This window comes from Heterocephalus glaber, unplaced genomic scaffold (assembly GCF_053883595.1).
Source record: "Heterocephalus glaber isolate CG9 unplaced genomic scaffold, H.glaber_assembly_v1.0 deba00001479, whole genome shotgun sequence".
Lineage (NCBI taxonomy): Eukaryota > Metazoa > Chordata > Mammalia > Rodentia > Bathyergidae > Heterocephalus > Heterocephalus glaber.
Window position 1 is genome coordinate 22531962 of NW_028258316.1, and position 17066 is coordinate 22549027.

Genomic DNA, 17066 nt, shown 5'->3' on the forward strand with positions numbered 1-17066 from the left:
TAGGAGAATCTTTGTTTTGGGGCCTTAGATCATACTGGATAGTTTTTAACAACATAAATTAGGGTGGGGCCTGATCACACCCTTATAGTCCTAGAGTGAAACTAACAATGTGACTGTAGGTAGGGATTTAGGTCAGATTTAGCCTGTAGATCTAGGCCTAAAGGTTGAAATCATGCTTTAGTTTTTTTTTTTTTTGGTACTGGGGATCAAACTCGGGTCCTTCTGCTTTCGAGGCAGGTGGTGGAACCACTGAGCTTCAACCCTGGCTGGGTTGAAATCAAATATATGGGGAATCAATCAATCATACTTACATAACAGAGCCTGAATCAGTCAGCTCTTCATTGTTGGGATGAAATACTTGCCTCACACTGTTTAAAGGAGGAAGATTTATTTTAGCTCACAGTTTCAGGGGTTTCAGTCCATGGCTGGATGGCTACAAGGCAGAAACATTATGGCAGAAGGGCATGGTGAAAGAAAGCTCCTTACTTCATGGCAGCCAGGAAGCAGAGAGCACAGGAAGAGTCAGAAGGAAAGATACACCCCTCAAGGGCATGCTCCAGTGACCCTCCTCCAACTGGGCCCTGCCTCTTAATAGCCCATTCAGCTATAAACTCATTAGTGGGTTAATGCATTGATGAGCTTAGTGGCTTCATGATCCAATTCACCTTCCAAAAGCCCCACCTCTGAACACGAGATATTTTAGATTCAGCAATAACAGAGACCTACTAAAAACTCTGGACATCAAAGCTCAGTGAATTTTCCTGGTTGGCAATATTTCATGAATATTGTCACATGTCAAGGGGAGGAAAGTAATGCGCCCTCCATGGGGAGAGGGTAAGGGAAACTTTGGGTTTGGAATTTGCTGAACTCCACCCTGAGCATCTTTTCTTTAGCTGCTCTTTATGTGCATCCTTTACTGGTAATAAAACATAACAGTGGTGTAACCTGGGGGGCGGTCTTTCTATTGAATTATCAAATTTAAAGGTAGTTTGGGGAACCCCTTGTGCCTGTAGTTGGTGTATGAAGTCAGTCTTGTGGGGAAGCTGCCCTCTAACCTCCTCAGAGAAAATTATTCAACAACACGAATGATACCACATGCGTGAACCTTAAAAACATGCTAAATGCAAGAAGCCAGACACAAAAGACCACACACTGTATTATTCCATTTATATGAAATGTTCAAATTAGAAAAATTCAAAGAAATACACAGTAGATTAGTGGTTGAGAGAAAATAGGAAGTGACTTCATAGTTATAGGGGTAATGAAAATTTTCTGGAATTTGATAGTGGTGATTATTGTCCATATCTATGAATATACTAAAAACTATTGAACCGTTTATGTATGTGAATTATGTTTCCATGAAGCTGTTATTTAAAAAATAACATAACACCTAGAACATTATAACATTAGAACATTAATAATCGGGCATAAATCTGATGAAAAATGAATAAGCTTGGCCCCTACACTAACAAGAGCACATATTTAGGAGAAATTATAGAAAATCTACATAAGTGGAAGAACAATCCATGTTAGATAGATCTGAATACTTAATATTGCCAGTATGCCAATTTTCCTCAAGCTGACCCCCAGATTCAAAGCAATCTTGATTGAAATTCTCGTACTTTTTTCTTTTTGACAGTACTGGGGATTGAACCCAGGGCCTTGTGCATGTGAGGTAAGTGTGCTGCTATTGAGCTGTACCACAAGCCCCCAAACTCTCATGTTTAACATATTTGTGTGTGAGTGTGTGTGTTTGTAGGCATGTATATGCGTATGGGTCTGAAATAGTACGTAAAAATGCAAAACACCAAACCAAAAAAAAGGACAAACAATGATAAAACCAAACCCACCAAACCCACCAAAAAACATAATGTACCAGGTCAATACTGAAGAACAAAGCTAGAAAATTTATATTACCAGATATTAAGACTTACTATAAAGCCACCATAATTAAGAGAGTGGTATGAAGGTGTTACCATAAAACAACTGTAATTTAGAGAGTATTAAGGCAAGGATAGACAAATCAGCCAATGGAACTGAATAGAGAGACCAATAACATACTCACAATGAAGGCTCCTCTATAGTTTGGGGATGGAGGATTGTTCTTTTCAGTAAATGATACTGAAACAATTGTTTAGCCACATGGAAAATAATGAACCTCATACAATCCACAAAAATTAATCTCAGATGGATTTTAGACCTAAATATGTTTTTTGTGTGTATTTCATTTGTTTTGTTTTTGAGACAGGGTCTCACTATGTAGTTCAGGATTGCCTTGAACTTACTATGTAGCCCAGGCTGGCCTCGAAATCACCACAATCCTCCTACCTCAGCCTTCCAATGCTAAATGTGAAAAATAAAATAATGAAATAGAAGTTCCAGAGGTTTCTTCTAAGAAGAAAACACAGTGGAATAACTTCATGATCTTTGCCTGCACAAGGATTTCTTGAACAGGGCACAAAAGCACTAACCATAAAAGAAAATATTAATAAGCTAGTATCACTAAAGTTAAGAACTCTGTTCATCTTGAGGCAGGACACAGGAACTAGAATTTCTCTTCTTGAAGGTAGAAAGAAATTCTAATTTTCCTCCACCTTTAGCTGCCTGTGAAAAATTCTCTCATGTATGTCATCCAGTAATAGGTCATAAGACCTTCCTCATTCCAGATGGTTCTCCATAATCAGGAGGAAGGAATGCTGAAGAATCTGAACAGGCAAGCTTCACAGGGCTCCCTGCCCAGGCTATCAGCAGTCATGCCTATGCCATGAAGTCTCCATAAAATTCCCAAAAGGACCAAATTCAAAGAGTGTCTGGACACCTGAACACATGGAAGCTCACAGGGAGGTGAATAAGATTCACTCACGTGCCTTTTAGACAGTGCCCTAAATACCCCTTTGTCTGGCTGCTTATTTGTGTCCTTTGAAATATTCTTTACAACCCGAGGGCGGTGGTGCACACCTGTAATCCCAGCACTCTGGGAGGCTGTGGCAGGAGGATCACAAGTTTGAGCCCATCTCGGGCAACTTAATGACATAGTGAGTACTTGTCTCAAAAATTTTTTTTTTTTTTTTGCTTTCATATTGTTTATTGTCAAAATCCACTGAAATATCATGTTTCCTAATTTTTATATCATTGAGAGTACTCTAATAACTTTAAAATTTCATTTTCTGATTGTGACATGATTCCAAAATCACAGCATTTTCCCAAAGTTACTGATTTGATTATGGGCTGTAAGACCGCTGTCCTTACCAAACACTCCGAGGAGCTGACTGTAGTGAAGCACACCCAGGGATCCCAGTGGTGCCTCCAGAATGTAAGACCAAGGGCCTTACCAAATGCTCCGAGGAGCTGACTGCAGTGAAGCACACCCAGGGATCCCAGCGGTGCCTCCAGAATGTAAGACCAAGGGCCTTACCAAACGCTCCAAGGAGCTGACTGCAGCGAAGAACACCCGGGAAGGAACACACCAGACAAGTTGGAAAGTAAAACAGACCTTAGTCTGGCCAGACGGCACTCCCAAAGAAAAGCAGCTTAGAGAGGCCTCAAATTTTGTTTTTTAAATGCTGGGAATATAGCTCAGTGTGAAGGCCCTGGGTTCAATCTCCAGCAACACAAGAGGAAAAAAAAAATCCTTTACAATAAACCACTCTGAGCTGCTCTAGCAAATTAATCAAATTGGTGAGAACTCCAGTTTAAAGCTAATTGGCCAGAAATTCCAGAGGCCTAGATTTCTGACTGGGTCTGAAATAGGAGCAGACATGGGGACTGAGTCCTCGATCTGTGGAATTTGACTCTACCTCCAGTAAAACTCCAAGTAGTGTCAGAACTGAATTGGGCTAGAGAACACCAGTCTAGTGTTTGCTGCAGAACTGATTGCTTGGTTGCTGGTGAGGAGAAATCCCCACACTTTTCAGGCTCACAGAAGTGGTCTGTGAAGAGTATATCATAGGAGAAATTGAGTTTGAGCATGCTTTTTCTACTTTGCAGTTACACCTCAAACCAAACAAACCAATCCCTAGAAGTGATTCACTTGAAAGCAACACTGGAAATCCAGGCCAGTTATTGTCAGAGCACCAAAATAGGACTGACCTTTTTAAATTTTATTTATTTATTTATTTATTTATTGGTACCGGGGATTGAACTCAGGTCCTTGTGCTTTCGAGGCAAGCAGTGGAACCACTGAGCTAAATCCCCGGCCCTGACTTATTTTTTTAAAAAGGACTGATTAATGAAAGATATGAAGCAGATTGATAAAACACACAGAGCCCCCCAAAACAAAAAACAAAAACAAAAACAAAACCACACAGAGCCAAGGTGCCTAAACACCTACATAAAAGTAGAAAAAGAGGGTCCCTGGAGAAGTAAACTCTCTTAGAAATCCAGAGAGGCCAGTAAAAAGAAACTGAAACAATCATGAGCAGGAGCCACAAATATCTTCTCCCATCTGCATCATTCTTGGCTGTTTTAGAAGCAGCTCAAAGCTGGAGCTGAGGGGTTGTGGTTCAGTGGTAGAGCACAGGCTTAGCGTGCATAAGGTCTTGGGTTCAATACTCAGCACTAAACAAACAAAAAAGTAGCTGATTTCTACTTTTGCCCCTGAAGTGAAACTTTTAAGTGAAGCTTACTACCTACCAAATTAAGATGCAAATCATGAAAGAAGAGGCTCCCAGAGAAGGCATCGGAACCAGAGAAAGTGGCCACTGTCCCAGGTTTGCTGTGGTAGCCAAGAGAGAGGTTCCAGGCACTACTTTCCTTACCTCCCACCTTTGCCTCCTGCTCTGCACAGTCCTTGGAGCTGGAACCTCTGTACCCAAATCTTCATTTATTCCTAACACAGCAGGGAATCTCACCCGGGCTGGAGACACATGTCTCAACTCTTAATGTCAAAGGGCCAAGACCCTTAAGCAGAAATGAGGACAGTCAAAAATCATGCAATTGCACTGGACTTGGTGGCAGATCCCTGTAATCTCAGCACTCAGGAGGCTGAGGCAGGTGGATCACCAAGACTTCGAAGCCAGCCTGGGGCACATAGTGAGTTTGAGGTTGGCCTGAACTACATGATGAGACCCTGTCTCAAAAAACAAAACCCAAACAACAACAACAAAAACCAAGCAATTAAAAAACAAACAAACAGCAGGCCGGGGATTTAGCTCAGTGGTGCCACCACCTGCCTTGAAAGCAAAAGGTCCTGAGTTTGATCCCCAATACAAAACAAAAAACAAAAAACAAAAAATTATGCAATTAGGGAAAGCCACCTGCAGAATCATTAAATGTAACAAGTAAGTGTACAACCTCCTGATGGGACCAAAGTTATCACCAGTACAGAAATAAGACCCACCCTATAAAAAGAAGTAGGGTTCTTGGGAATTAGAAGGATGACTGCTGATATAAAAAAAAAAATCTTGCAACAGATGGCTGAAGTAGAGCAAAATGGGCATGGATGGAGATCAAATTTGCAAAGAGGAAGTTCACAAAATTGAGTTAGGGCAATCTCCCATATTCTGTGAATAAAGGCAAGAAAAGGAAGCAAGTAAGAAAAATACTAAGAGTCATGGAGGCTACAGGCAAGTTGTTCTTTTGTTTTTTTTTAAATTTTCAACCAAAAGTTCCAGAAAGGACAAATAGAAAAAATTGAAGGAATGAAATATTAAAAGTGTTTTTTAAATCTCTCCTGAAGAAAGGCTCAAGTCTACAAATTGAAAGGGACTCATGAGTGCTGAAAAGGAATAATGAAACACTGTATCCTCAGGAAATGTCTGGGTTCCTGGGAAATCCCAAAAGGTGTGTGTGTGTGTGAGGATCCAGGGGAACAGAAGGCTTTTTTCAGTTTTTCAATTTTTTATCTTTGGCAGCTATGGGGATCAAATTCAAGGTCGTACAAATATCAAGGAAATGTTTTACCAAATTCTGACAGAAAATTATTCTGAATTCAGAATTTATACCTCATGAAGTATCACTTAAATATTCTGAATCCAGGATTCCATACCCAGTTCATCCACAATGAAGTGAGAGCAACATTAACATGTATTCACACATGCAAAGATTCGAAAAGTTTGCCATCCAGGAATGCTTTCTGCAAGAGACACATGAAGATCCACCAAGAGAAGGTAAAGAAGGAGGAAGAAGAGAGGGGAAAGAGGAAGACATGGGCTACAAGCAACATGGTTAGCAAGAAACCAATAAAACTGCAAAATAACTGGAGAAAGTATGTTTTGAAGGTTGTGTGTTGGCTGAGGTCGCTGATAATAAGGGGTCTTCGCTGTCAGCTGGCTTTTATCAATGAGGATCTGGAGCTCAGCCTTCACAGCCTTTGGGCCTCCTCAACAGTGGTGCTGGCCCTGCTGATTTGCTTCTGAGGTCTGGCTGCTTTCTCGTCAGGGCAGTGAGTGGCTGTGAAGCTGCTCAGCTGATCCTGGGTCCGGAAGTGGGCTCCAGTGGACTTCCTGTCAGGGTTTGTGGAACAAACAGACCAGCAGCTGAGGCTTCCTCTGAGGCAGATGACTGGGGGGGGGGGGCGGGAGGGAGGCAAACAGAGAGAGGTCGAGACAGAGACAGACAGAGAGAGAACCCAAACTGTTTCACTTGGTGTTGTCCCCACCCCATCATTTTAGGTCAGGGAGGATGGATGCTATACCAGCTGCTGCCTTATCCTGTCTGGTAGAGTCTGAACTTTGCCCCCAAACCCAAATCTTCCTGCTGCCCCAGGTCCTGCTGTTGGGAGCACAGGGTATCTGAGTCCCTTCAGGGTGTGCTTGCCAATGTAAAGTGAGCGGGAGGGTGCTGTCATAAGCAGAGGGAGCTGAGGGTCTCTGCCTACTATGCTGAGCTGTCCCTTCCTGCCTGTGTTTGTTTTGCTTTTCTGAGAACACTGGTGTTTTGGGTGGGTGCTATGGTTTGAATATGGCTTGTTGCAGTCGCATGGTAATGCACACTTGTAATCTCAGTACTCACCATCCTGAGGCAAGAGGAGGCTAGCTGAATGCAAGGCCAGCCTGGGCTACACAGTGAGACCGTGTCTCAGATAGATAGATAGATGAAAGAAAGAAAGAAAAGAGAGAGAGAGAGAGAAAGAAAGAATGAACAAACAAACGAACAAAAGAAAGAAAGAAAGAAAGAAAGAAAGAAAGAAAGAAAGAAAGAAAGAAAGAAAGAAAGAAAGAGAAAGAAAGGGAGGAAGGTCGGTCCATGTTTATTACCTAGATATAGCAGCAGGGACATTTCTCCAGGACAGGACCCAAATTGCTTGACATGATGATTTCATTCTAGGAGGAGTGCTGGGTCTCCTTTCACAGTGGCCTTCAAGTGTTCTCAGATGTCATCAGCTAGGGGTAGATGTGTGCGGGTGGAGTAGGCTGTTAACAGACGGGACTCTTACTTTCATCAGTTTGAAAACCACAACTTTTTAACTGATAGAATTCATAAACTTCAAACATGTAAACTATTCCTGTTCATGCAAATGTCAAGCAAAAAGTCCAACACCAGAGTACCTCAGGCTCATGAAAATGAGACAGTCAAGCCATTCCTGAAAACAAGCACATATAAACTGTTTATGTATAATTTGCAGGCCTGCTAGTAGTCTTCCCAAACCAGCTTCTGGGAAAAGCAGAATATCATTTTTAGCCAGGAGTGTGGTCACCAAGCAATGGATTTTTCCAGGAGACACCTACAATATTTGATATCCAAACTCCCTGTCCTCTTTCCTGGCCTTATACCCAGATTGGAACCCACCAGGCAAACCCCAAACTTTGCATTGCAGGCAGGCACTGTGAAGTGCACCCTGGGGAAAGGCCTAGAAAGAGTGAGCCAGTGTTCAAAATGAAATCCTTCCACAGTATTTGTCTCCCAGCCTCTCCACACACTCCTGGGCCCCACAGCCTGCTCAAGGCTCTCCTGGAATCCCTTATTTGTGTCTTAGATGGTGGGTGGAGGCAGGTATGACAGCGCATCCCTGTCATCCCAGGACTCTGGGAAGCCTAAGCAGGAGGAACAGAGGCAGGAAGATTGCAAGTTTGAGCCCAGCCCAGGCAATTTCGCAACTTAGTGACATTCTGTTTTGAAATACTAATTAAAAAAAAAAATCTGGAGATATAAGAAGGGGTGGGGAACTGAGGCTCTCCAAGGGACTTTTCCTGTAAATCTGATGCTGTATCTATTTGTCAGGATCCACATTTGCTTTGGAAAGCCCTATATACTTGTGTCTCTGGTAAAAATAAGTTAACGTGATTTTTGAGGTCTTTTAAATTTTACTATTTTAACCATTTTTAAGTGCACAGTTAAGTATTAGGTACATTCATGTTGTGGTGCAAATATCACCACTAACCATCCACAAAGCTTTTTTTCATCTCAAAGAACTGAAATTCTATATCCATTATACACGACCGCCCCCCACCCCCATCCCTGGCAACCACCATTCTCTTGTCTCTATATTTGACTACTCTAAATATCCCATGTGAGTGAAATTATATAGTACCGTTCTTTTGTGAGTGGTCTCTTTAATTTAGCATAATTCTGCAAGGCTGTAGCTTGTGTCAGAACTTCCTTTTTATAGCTGAATAATACTGTAGATTATAAACCACATTTATTTATCCATTCATCTGTTTTAGGTTTGCATGTACCTTTTGGCTATGGTAAATATGGGATCAACTGAGACTAAGTTATTTCTTACAAAGGCACATTCCTCAGTTGGTTTTCAGTTTGTTTACAAACTAAATTAAGCTACAGTTTGGTACATAGGACTGGCCCAAATTTAGTTCGATTTAACACCACCAAGCTATTTTCCAGGAGACACCAGCTGGATGTCCTATAATTCAGTTCAATTCTGACACCTATCTACCTGTCCCATAAACCCACGCCCCCATTTCAGATGGCAATGCCAAGTGCCAGGTTGTGACCTGTGTTTCTTTTCTTTTTTTGTGGTACCAGGGATTGAACTCAGGACCTTGTGCTTGCCAGGCAGGCACAGCACTGAGCCACATTGCCAGCCCATGACCTGAGTTTCCGACTGGCTATAAATTGGGGTTCCTGGTCCCCAATCTGGAGTTCAGTAGTTTGCTAGGATGGTTCACAGAACTCACAAAAACACTACTTACATCAATTAAATGGAGATTATAAAAGATACAGATGAACAGCCAGGTAAAGAGAAGCAAGGTATGGAGGTGGAGTGGGGCTTCCATTCCCTCTCTGGGCCTACCACCCTCCTGGCCTCTCCACTATTTTAGTGACCCATACATCAAATCTCATGATGGGTGTGGTGGCACATGCCTGTAATCCCAGCACTCAGGAGGCTGAGAGGCAGGAGGATCGCCTCAAGTTCATGGCCACCCCAGGCTACATAATGAGCTTAAGGCCAACCTGAAAAAAATATCAAATCTTATTGTTCTGGAGTTTTTATAGTTTTATCTTTAGCTCCTCTTTCCTAGAGTTTGGTGGGTGGGACTGAAAATTCCAACCTTTTGACTGCCTGGTTTTTCTGAGGATGGCCTCTCCATCCTCAGGGTTTCCAGAGGGACCAAGTAAGTCATCTCCTCAGTCTAAACTCAGGTATTCTAAAAGGGGCTTATTATGAATATCAAAGATACTACTACACTCAGGAGATTTCCAGGGCTTTAGAAGCTCTGTGACAGGAACCTGGGACAAAACCAAATACTGTATTCTTATACTACAGTGTATCTTTGGCCTTTACCCTGGGATTTGTGAAGGAGAGAGAGAATTTCAGGGCTGAAGATGCCATCTTGAAATCAAGCATCAAAACTCTTTGATGAAAAACCCCCAGAAAACTCTTCGATGAGGCTATTAAAATATAAATGTCATAGAAGAAAGTGTGCTCTCCAAACCCTCTTTTAGAAGGTGTTGATGTATCTGTCACCCTTAAAAGAACTTTTTTAAAGCCTAATGTTTTCTCACCAATAATCTCTTTGCTCTAAATTTAACACTATTTCAATATTGTTTTAATTCTTGTGGTAAATACTAATGAGGAGATAATCTTTCATGTTGTGATCCAATGAACTTGCCACTGAGTGAATAATAAGTACATTAAAAAAATTTGGAGGAGGTCGGGGATTTAGCGTAGTGGTTCTGCCACCTGCCCCATAAGCACAAGGACCGGAGTTTGATCCCTGGTGCCAAAAAAAAGAAATTTTTTTTTGAGGGGCTGGGGATGTAGCTCAGTGGTGCTGCACCTGCCTGGCAAATGCAAGGTCCTGAGTTCAAGCTTCAGTACTGAAAAAAAAATTTTTTTTTTAAGGAAAAAAGTGAGCCCATAAAAAAGGTTTTATTTTTTTCAGTAACAGGGATTGAACCCAGGATCTCACACATGCTAGGTAAGCGCTGTACCACTGAGCTACATCTCCAGCCCTTTTTATTCATTTATTTTTTGTTTTTGGTACCAGGGATTGAACTAGGGTCCTTGCGTTTGCGCAGCAGGTGGCGAAACCACTGAGCTAAAGCCCCGGCCCAAGCCCTTTTTATTTTGATTTTGAGATAGCATCTCACCAGATTGCCTTGGCTAGCCTTGAACTTGCAATCTTCTTGCCTTAGCCTGGATTACAGTTGTGCACCACCATGCCCAGCAAAAATAATTTTTAAAAATCACTCAATCTGATATAGACTATACAATAACATGGATTGTGCTAAAGTATAATTCTTCAAAAACACGACTCATGCAAAAGTAAAATTAAAATCTATCTGCTGGGCATGATGTTGTGTACACATAATCCTAGTACTCTGGGAGGCTGAGGCAGCAGAATCACAAGTTTGAGTTCAGCCTGGACAATTTAGTGAGACACTATCTCAAAAATAAAGGAATAATAAGTAAATAAAAATAATAAAAAAGGGCTGGGGATGTATCTCAGGGCAAAGGCCTGGAGTTTAATTCCCAGTACCACACAAACAAGCAATCTGAGATTCAGCCTAAGATTCTGTCCAATTAAGATTCAGTAAGATGTTGACTTCAAAGGAGAACTAGTAATGTATTAAAGTACAAAGGAATTTGAAATTAGGATGAAAAAAAAATTTTTTTTCAGTACTGGGGATTGAACCGAGGGCCTTCATATTGAGTTACATCCTCAGATCTTTCCATTTTTGAGACAAGGTCTTGCTAAAATGCTAAGTTGCCCAGGAGCCTCCAGGAGTGCTGGGATCACAGGCATGAGCCAATGAAATGTGTTTGCTGATAGAAGCCAAACTGGTTTAACTAGTTAACATCACACAGGACAAAGTGTAATTATTGAGTTTCTTATTTTTTTACCTGGCAGAAATCACTTATATTTCTACTAGAAAACATGCATTTTCATTGCTATGAACAAGGATCTTTTGTGCTATCACCAGTTTCCTACAAGTTAACTTCCACCCATACAGAGCTGGAAAATACCTAGTCAATAGGAAGTCCACGAGGGTACAGACACTTTAGAATCAGATAATCTCGTGAAGTTCTAACAAACAGCACCCAATCCAGCACCCCACTGAAAGGACACGCAGTAATCTCTCTTGCCCATTTCCACATTTTGGACACTTTTCCTGACCGCATCAAAGAAAGAAATGCATATAGAGTTAGTCTCCGACTTAGGGACAAGTTCTGTTTGGGGAGACGCTTCCTAAGTCGTATTCCTTTGTTAAGTTGGACAAAGTGAGTCTTATACCTTTGACACAGATACACAATGTAAAGCATAAAAACACCAAACACACACTCACACACAAATACTCTAAACAAACAATTTTTACTTTATAGTTACCCTAAAATGGTGGTACAAATAAATGTCTTGCCTCAAAAAAAAATGATGGTACACTACAACTGGCACATGGGGTCAACTGACAAGAAGAGCCTTACTAACTGGAAGAGGGAGGGTGGGAGGAGAAGGTGGAGCTGAAGGACCATCTGCAATGGCAGATGGAGGGCAAGATAGAATTCTGCTCAAACAGGGGTTTTTTGTTTATTTTTTGAGACAGGGTCTCACTGTATAGTGCAGGCTGCCTTTGAACTATGTAGCCCAGGCAGGCCTTGAATTCGCAGCCTCAGGCTCCAAAGTGCTGGGGTTACAAGCAGGTGCCACCACACCTGGCCGACACAGGAGTTTTGATGGATTCAATTGTCTACACTCTTGAAAAAAGATCCCGATGTTTGAGTAGTATTACACTATCACACTATGCAGTAAGCACAAGCGGCACAACTGTGACAACGTCCAGCGGACACGCGCTACTTCCGCAATTTGTTTGCATTTATGAATGTTCGTAATCGGAGGTCCCTTGGCACCTGTCAAAGTTTGAAGCTCGAAAGCTCCTAAGTCAGGGACTTACTGTATACATTTATATATATTTACATTTAATTACTCTGGAAGGCGCGGGGTGGGGATGGAGGTATAGGTTGGTTAAAACAAGTCTTAAGTGAATGGTTTCGCTTTTGAAACAATTACATGATTTCAAAGTTCATGGAGAGCTGACCTTACCAATACATAATTTAAATAGACTGCAACACGCACACTGTCCATCTACTTTCTAAAGCAGGCCCCTATCTCTGTTGAATAAAAATAATTTACAAAAAGGCTGCTATAAAAGCCCAGGGAGTTTATTTTTAATGACTTCTTTTTAAGATTGCCCAAGTTCCGCCCTTATATGGGTGTGTCTGCCTGTGGTTAGATTTGGGGCAAGCTCAGGGTGGAGAAAACAGCGAAGATTCGGGGTGAAGTGGTAAGGGTCCTGCACTTCAGGCGAAGAACAGACATCACCCGCTCAAAGCCTTCACTCTGGCTACTTCCTTTCCCCTCACCCCAGGGTGCAACTGCTGCCTCCTAGGCCTGCGCCCCGCCCCACACGGCTTCCCTCGCGGGCTCCTGCACCGGCGGGTCCCGGCGGCCCTTCCATGCCTCAGAGCTTTCCCTGAGGAGGCGACGGCCGCGCCCTGACAGCTTCTCGGCCGCCTCCAGCACTCGGCTTCCGAGGATTTATTTACCTCTTTAGTAAATCTGTCTCTCTCCAACCATCCGTGTCCACCCTGAGGAGGTCCCCACCCCACTTCTGGGTCACTCTCTGGTCTCGGTCCCTTTGCGCCGCCTTTCTCACCCCTCTAGATTCCTCCCCGATGTCCTTGTCATCTTTCCCGCCGTTGCCTCCCTCCGTGACGCCCCGAGCTGGGTCTCCTCGGAGCTGCCAGCCCCCTCCAGCCCAGCTCCGCCACCTCACGCAGGGTCTCGCCCCGGGGGCCACCTCTGAGCGAGACGGTCGCCGCCTCCCCCCTTAAGCCGAGTCGCTCTCCTCGCACCCTCACCACCCCGCTTCCTCGTCCTTCCTGGGCGCCTCCCCGAGCCGCCGGCCGGCCAGGGTCCCCACGCGCAGAGGCCGCCCGCTTCCCCCGGAGCACTGTCCGGAGCGTGGCGTCTCCCTCTGACAACGGGCAGCCAGCGGCCCGGCCCCGTGCGGGGCTCGCGGCGGGTGCGGAGGGAACGAGCGCGGTCCCAGGAGGGCGGGCTGTGAGCCCGGGACCGTCGCCCTCACCCCCTTGCGCGGCGCCGGAAGCCGCAGGGCCGGCGCCCTCCCCGCGGGCCCGCCGCCTTATCTCGGCGCCTCGGGGCGCGTCGGGAGTCGCGGAGGAAGGCGGCAGCATGGGCCGGGGGCCTCGGGGCGCGCGCAGCCTGCTACCGCTCCTGCTGCTGCTCGGCCTGGCGCAAGGCTCGACCGCGGTGCCGAGGGCAGATGGTGAGTGACGGCGGGTGCGAGCCACCCACGGGGTCCCCTGGCGGGGCCCTCGGGGACGCCCGACGCGCCCGAGACGCTTCCTCGCCCCAGGGCCGGGCCAGCCCGGGGCCCAGCCCCGCGGGGAGCGCAGGTGGGGCCGGCTCTAGCGGATTGGGGCCGCGAAGGCGGAGCTCGGAGAAGCAGGAGGGGCTCCCGCCCCCGCCCCAGGGCCGCCTGGATTGGGGTTGCGGGCGGCTTGGCCCGCGCCCCTTTGGGGCTGGCAGCTGCCCTGGAGCGCGTGGTGAGGTGGGGGCTGGGCGAGCGCCGGCGATCCGCTGCACTGTCACGCTTCCGGCTCTGCTGTGGCTTTCGTATGACAAACTTTTGACCTGAAGCAATTTTCTTTCTACTTAAAATTTTTTTCATTTCGATGAAGAACTGGTTGTTAAATATGGTGAGGAAAGTGTAAGGAAGTTTTCAGGAATAGAATACATTCATTCATTCATTGAATAGGCGGCCGTCGAACAGCTTCTCTAGGGCAGAATGTGAGCAGTGTATGCTGGCCCTCGCTGAGTCCAATTCTAGGCAGTTGCAATAGTAGCTGTCGTTTTTCCTCCTCTGCAAAACACAATGTTGACTGTCGTGGGAGTTGAATCCTTTCAGAGAGGATTCAGAAAGTAGGCGAGGTGACATTCACCCACATAATGGTAATAGAATGCAGAATGACAGAAGTGCTCAGGGAAGGTGTGGGTGGTCCAAAGAGGGAAAGATTATGTCTGGGGAGAGGTGGTGTTGTGGATGACGCGACCCGTGACCTGGACCATCAAGGATTGGCAATATTTGTATTCAGTAAAAGAGAGGCATCCTAGCTCATAGCAGAGGACAGACAGATCTCCACAAATGTGTGAAGAATGAATGAATTCCACACATGGAAGCATACGGGAGGGAGGCAGTAAGGGGTGGGACCTGTCACTGTTTGGTTTGGAAGAGATGGATGGGAAGTGGGGATACTTTCAAGGGGAGCAGGCCAAGGCATGAGGACTTCCCCATTCCCGGGTGATGGGAAGCCACCGGAAGCCACTGCAGGTTCTTTTTATAGGAAGTGATAATAAAAAGCACATGTAAAGGCACCATCTCCCTTGGCCATAGTTTCCTTAATAAAACTGAATACTGATCCAGACGTGGAAGGGAATTTCCATGTGAGGAGAGATAAGGGGATTTTGTGGCACAGATTCCCATACCCTCAAATTCTTTCTGCTTTGGGACTTAGCATTTGTCATTGGTGGGTATTCTCTTGATGGCTCAACCTTCTGGAGTGGGTACTTCTGAAACATCCAACCCTCGGGTAGGCTTTCTTACTTCCTTCCCTAATTTAGTCTCCCACGGTAGTATGCATGAGAGCTTGTGGACACTAGAGGCCTATTTCAAGATCTTTGTGTGAAGACTGTCTCACCTAGGAAACTGTCCATTGTGGTCCCATTGAATTGTTAGGGTAAGATGACTGAAGACTGAACACAGTAGCTACCCAAGCTCTTTTCCTTTTTTTCATCTTTCTCCCTGGGTCTTTTTTTCATCTTTCATCCCAAGGTCTCTGCATACATTCTACCACCGAGCCACATGAATTTGGGAAATGGAAGGCAGGGAGGCTTGGTTGCTCTCCTCTTCTTGCGCAGACCTTGTCTCTTCATTTGGAAGCTTGGAGAATCAGGTTTTAGGAAAGGCTGGCTGCTGACAGTGGACTATGTGGGGGAAACCCTGGAGGCTTAGAGCCCTTTGAGGCGGTTGTTGCAAAAGGTGGTTCAGCAGGTCTGAGAAGGAGACCCACAGCGGGGGAAGCGGGCTGCTTGTGGATGATAAGGTGGGAGTGGTGCTGGAAGGAAGGACTTCATAATGAATGTGAAGGTGTAATGGAGCAGAAGAGGAAAGGTACACAAAGGTTTTGGGACACAGTAACTTGGATGCTTGGTTCTGAGACCAAACTCCTGGGCCCTTAGACTGATATTCATTAAAAACATGACTTGTGTTTTCTTTTTTGTTGTTGTTGTTGTTTTTTTTGTTTTTGTTATGTTTTCTTTTGAAGCAGTCAGGAGCTTGAAAGATACTTTTGCTAAAAAAACAATGACTCTTCATCTACAGGGGCCTAATAGGTAACTAAAATAGAACATTCTGTATCTATCATTCTGTATCTTTATTCTGTATCTGCCTCTTTTATTCACTTAAAACTTTGGGTCAAATTCCCACTCAGATCTCCATGTAGGCCTATCAGTCGTTTAGGAGTGTCTGTCTAAAAGCTGGCAATGCAAAGTTGATTAATTTTAAACTTACGTGACCTTGGGGCCAGGATGTAGCTAAGCCTTGCTCTGTCTGCCTGGAAAGCAAAAAGTCCTGAGTTCGATTCCCAGTAAGGGGTGGTGGTGGGGGACTTATATGACCTATCTCATCCCCTTGAAGAGTGAGGACACACAGAGAAGCTATTTACAGGGACATTCAACTACCAATGAGTGCCCAGAAATCTTCAGTCATTTCACTAAACCGAAGGTAACCTTAGATTCCAACAGAGCCTTCACAAAACCATCGTCAAGCTGAAATAATTGTTTCATGGAGAAGGGATTAAGTGATAGGGACTTCTTCAGAGCCATTTTGTAAAACTGGAACTGAGATAATGATTGACCAGACCCTAGCCCACCTCACCCCCCCTTTTTTTCCCCTCAGGCCCCTTTTAAAAAAATAAAAAACTGGCCTGTTCCTTTGTTAATGGGCCAATCGGATCCTCTATAAAGGCTGAGTCCCATTCGACTCCTTCCAGTTTTCTCTTACTTTGCTACTTGACCTAATAAATCTGCTTGTGCCTCTCTCTTACTGATGTGTCCTGAAATGTTTTTCTGCGATGAGAATCAAAACCTGCTCCAGCTGTGTTGAGGTCCCCCACTCCTCATTTGAGGGGATGTCCTTGGAGCAGAAAAAAGATTTGAGAAGAAAGAGGATTGGTTGTTTTGGATGTCTTGAATTTGAAGTGCCGTTGTGGCTTTTGGACAGATGAAATCAGTAGGGAGTTAGGATGGTGGCATGTGTGAGTGATGTAGACCTGATGGTCACTTGAAGCCTTGAGGTTGGCCAGATTAAGAAGACCAAGGACAGGTTCTTGGGGAAGACAATTTAGCTAGATGGTAGGTGCAAGGAGAGGAGACAGAAGTAGCTAGCTAGATAGTTTGGAAGACTGGGTGTTGAGGAAGCCAGGCAAGAGGAAACTAAAAGGTGTGAGCAAAAGGTTTTGGACTTGGTGACTGGCCAGTGGCACAACCCAGGAAAATAGTGTGTGTGGCAGCCAGATGCAGGGACATGAGAGTGAGGCAGAGACTTTAGCTACAGAGTACTCTTTTGTTTCTTATCATTTATTTATT

At 44.6% G+C, this 17066-nt stretch overlaps 2 protein-coding genes across 12 annotated transcripts in view; one reads left to right on the top strand and one right to left on the bottom strand.

The window, feature by feature from the left end:
- Positions 1 to 1150: 1150 nt before the first annotated feature.
- On the bottom strand, positions 1151 to 13594 carry LOC110350207 (uncharacterized). Of its 4 annotated transcripts, none has more exons than XR_002396648.2 (3): positions 13054 to 13230; positions 7197 to 7522; positions 1151 to 6443 (listed from the first exon to the last, which is right to left on the bottom strand). XR_002396648.2 is itself a non-coding variant. In XM_087183361.1 (3 exons), exons 1-2 carry the CDS (start codon positions 13592 to 13594, stop codon positions 7299 to 7301), a joined length of 366 nt encoding a protein of 121 aa, XP_087039487.1. In that variant the 3' UTR covers positions 1151 to 6443; positions 7197 to 7298. The 4 variants fall into 4 exon arrangements, 3 of the variants coding, with proteins under 3 accessions (XP_087039487.1, XP_087039488.1, XP_087039486.1); XM_087183361.1 differs by lacking the exon at positions 13054 to 13230 and adding an exon at positions 13253 to 13594 and having other exon boundaries at positions 7197 to 7322; XM_087183362.1 differs by lacking the exon at positions 13054 to 13230 and adding an exon at positions 13253 to 13594 and having other exon boundaries at positions 1151 to 6501; positions 7197 to 7322.
- The window catches only part of Susd1 (sushi domain containing 1), a 135679-nt gene continuing 131200 nt past the window's right edge, over positions 12588 to 17066 (top strand). For 7 of the 8 annotated variants that reach the window (XR_015439882.1, XM_087183351.1, XM_087183354.1 and 4 more), the window contains exon 1: positions 13555 to 13686. Coding sequence is in view for 6 of the 8 variants with exons in the window: in XM_087183351.1 (XP_087039477.1) it covers positions 13593 to 13686 (94 nt within the window). In the remaining 2 variants the exon portion in view is untranslated. Of the gene's footprint in view, positions 12682 to 13554; positions 13687 to 17066 lie in introns of those variants that run through there. The other variant, XM_087183352.1, reaches the window with a different exon arrangement.

What these genes read in the sequence shown, in the direction of transcription:
- LOC110350207 (XM_087183360.1), bottom strand. Translation starts at nt 13,594, where the DNA reads ATGCTGCCGCCTTCCTCCGCGACTCCCGACGCGCCCCGAGGCGCCGAG. An exon ending in GAGGAAGCGGGGTGGTGAGG is followed by an intron (nt 7,523 to 13,252) that starts GTGCGAGGAGAG and finishes GCTTGTTTTCAG; the next exon opens with GAATGGCTTGACTGTCTCAT.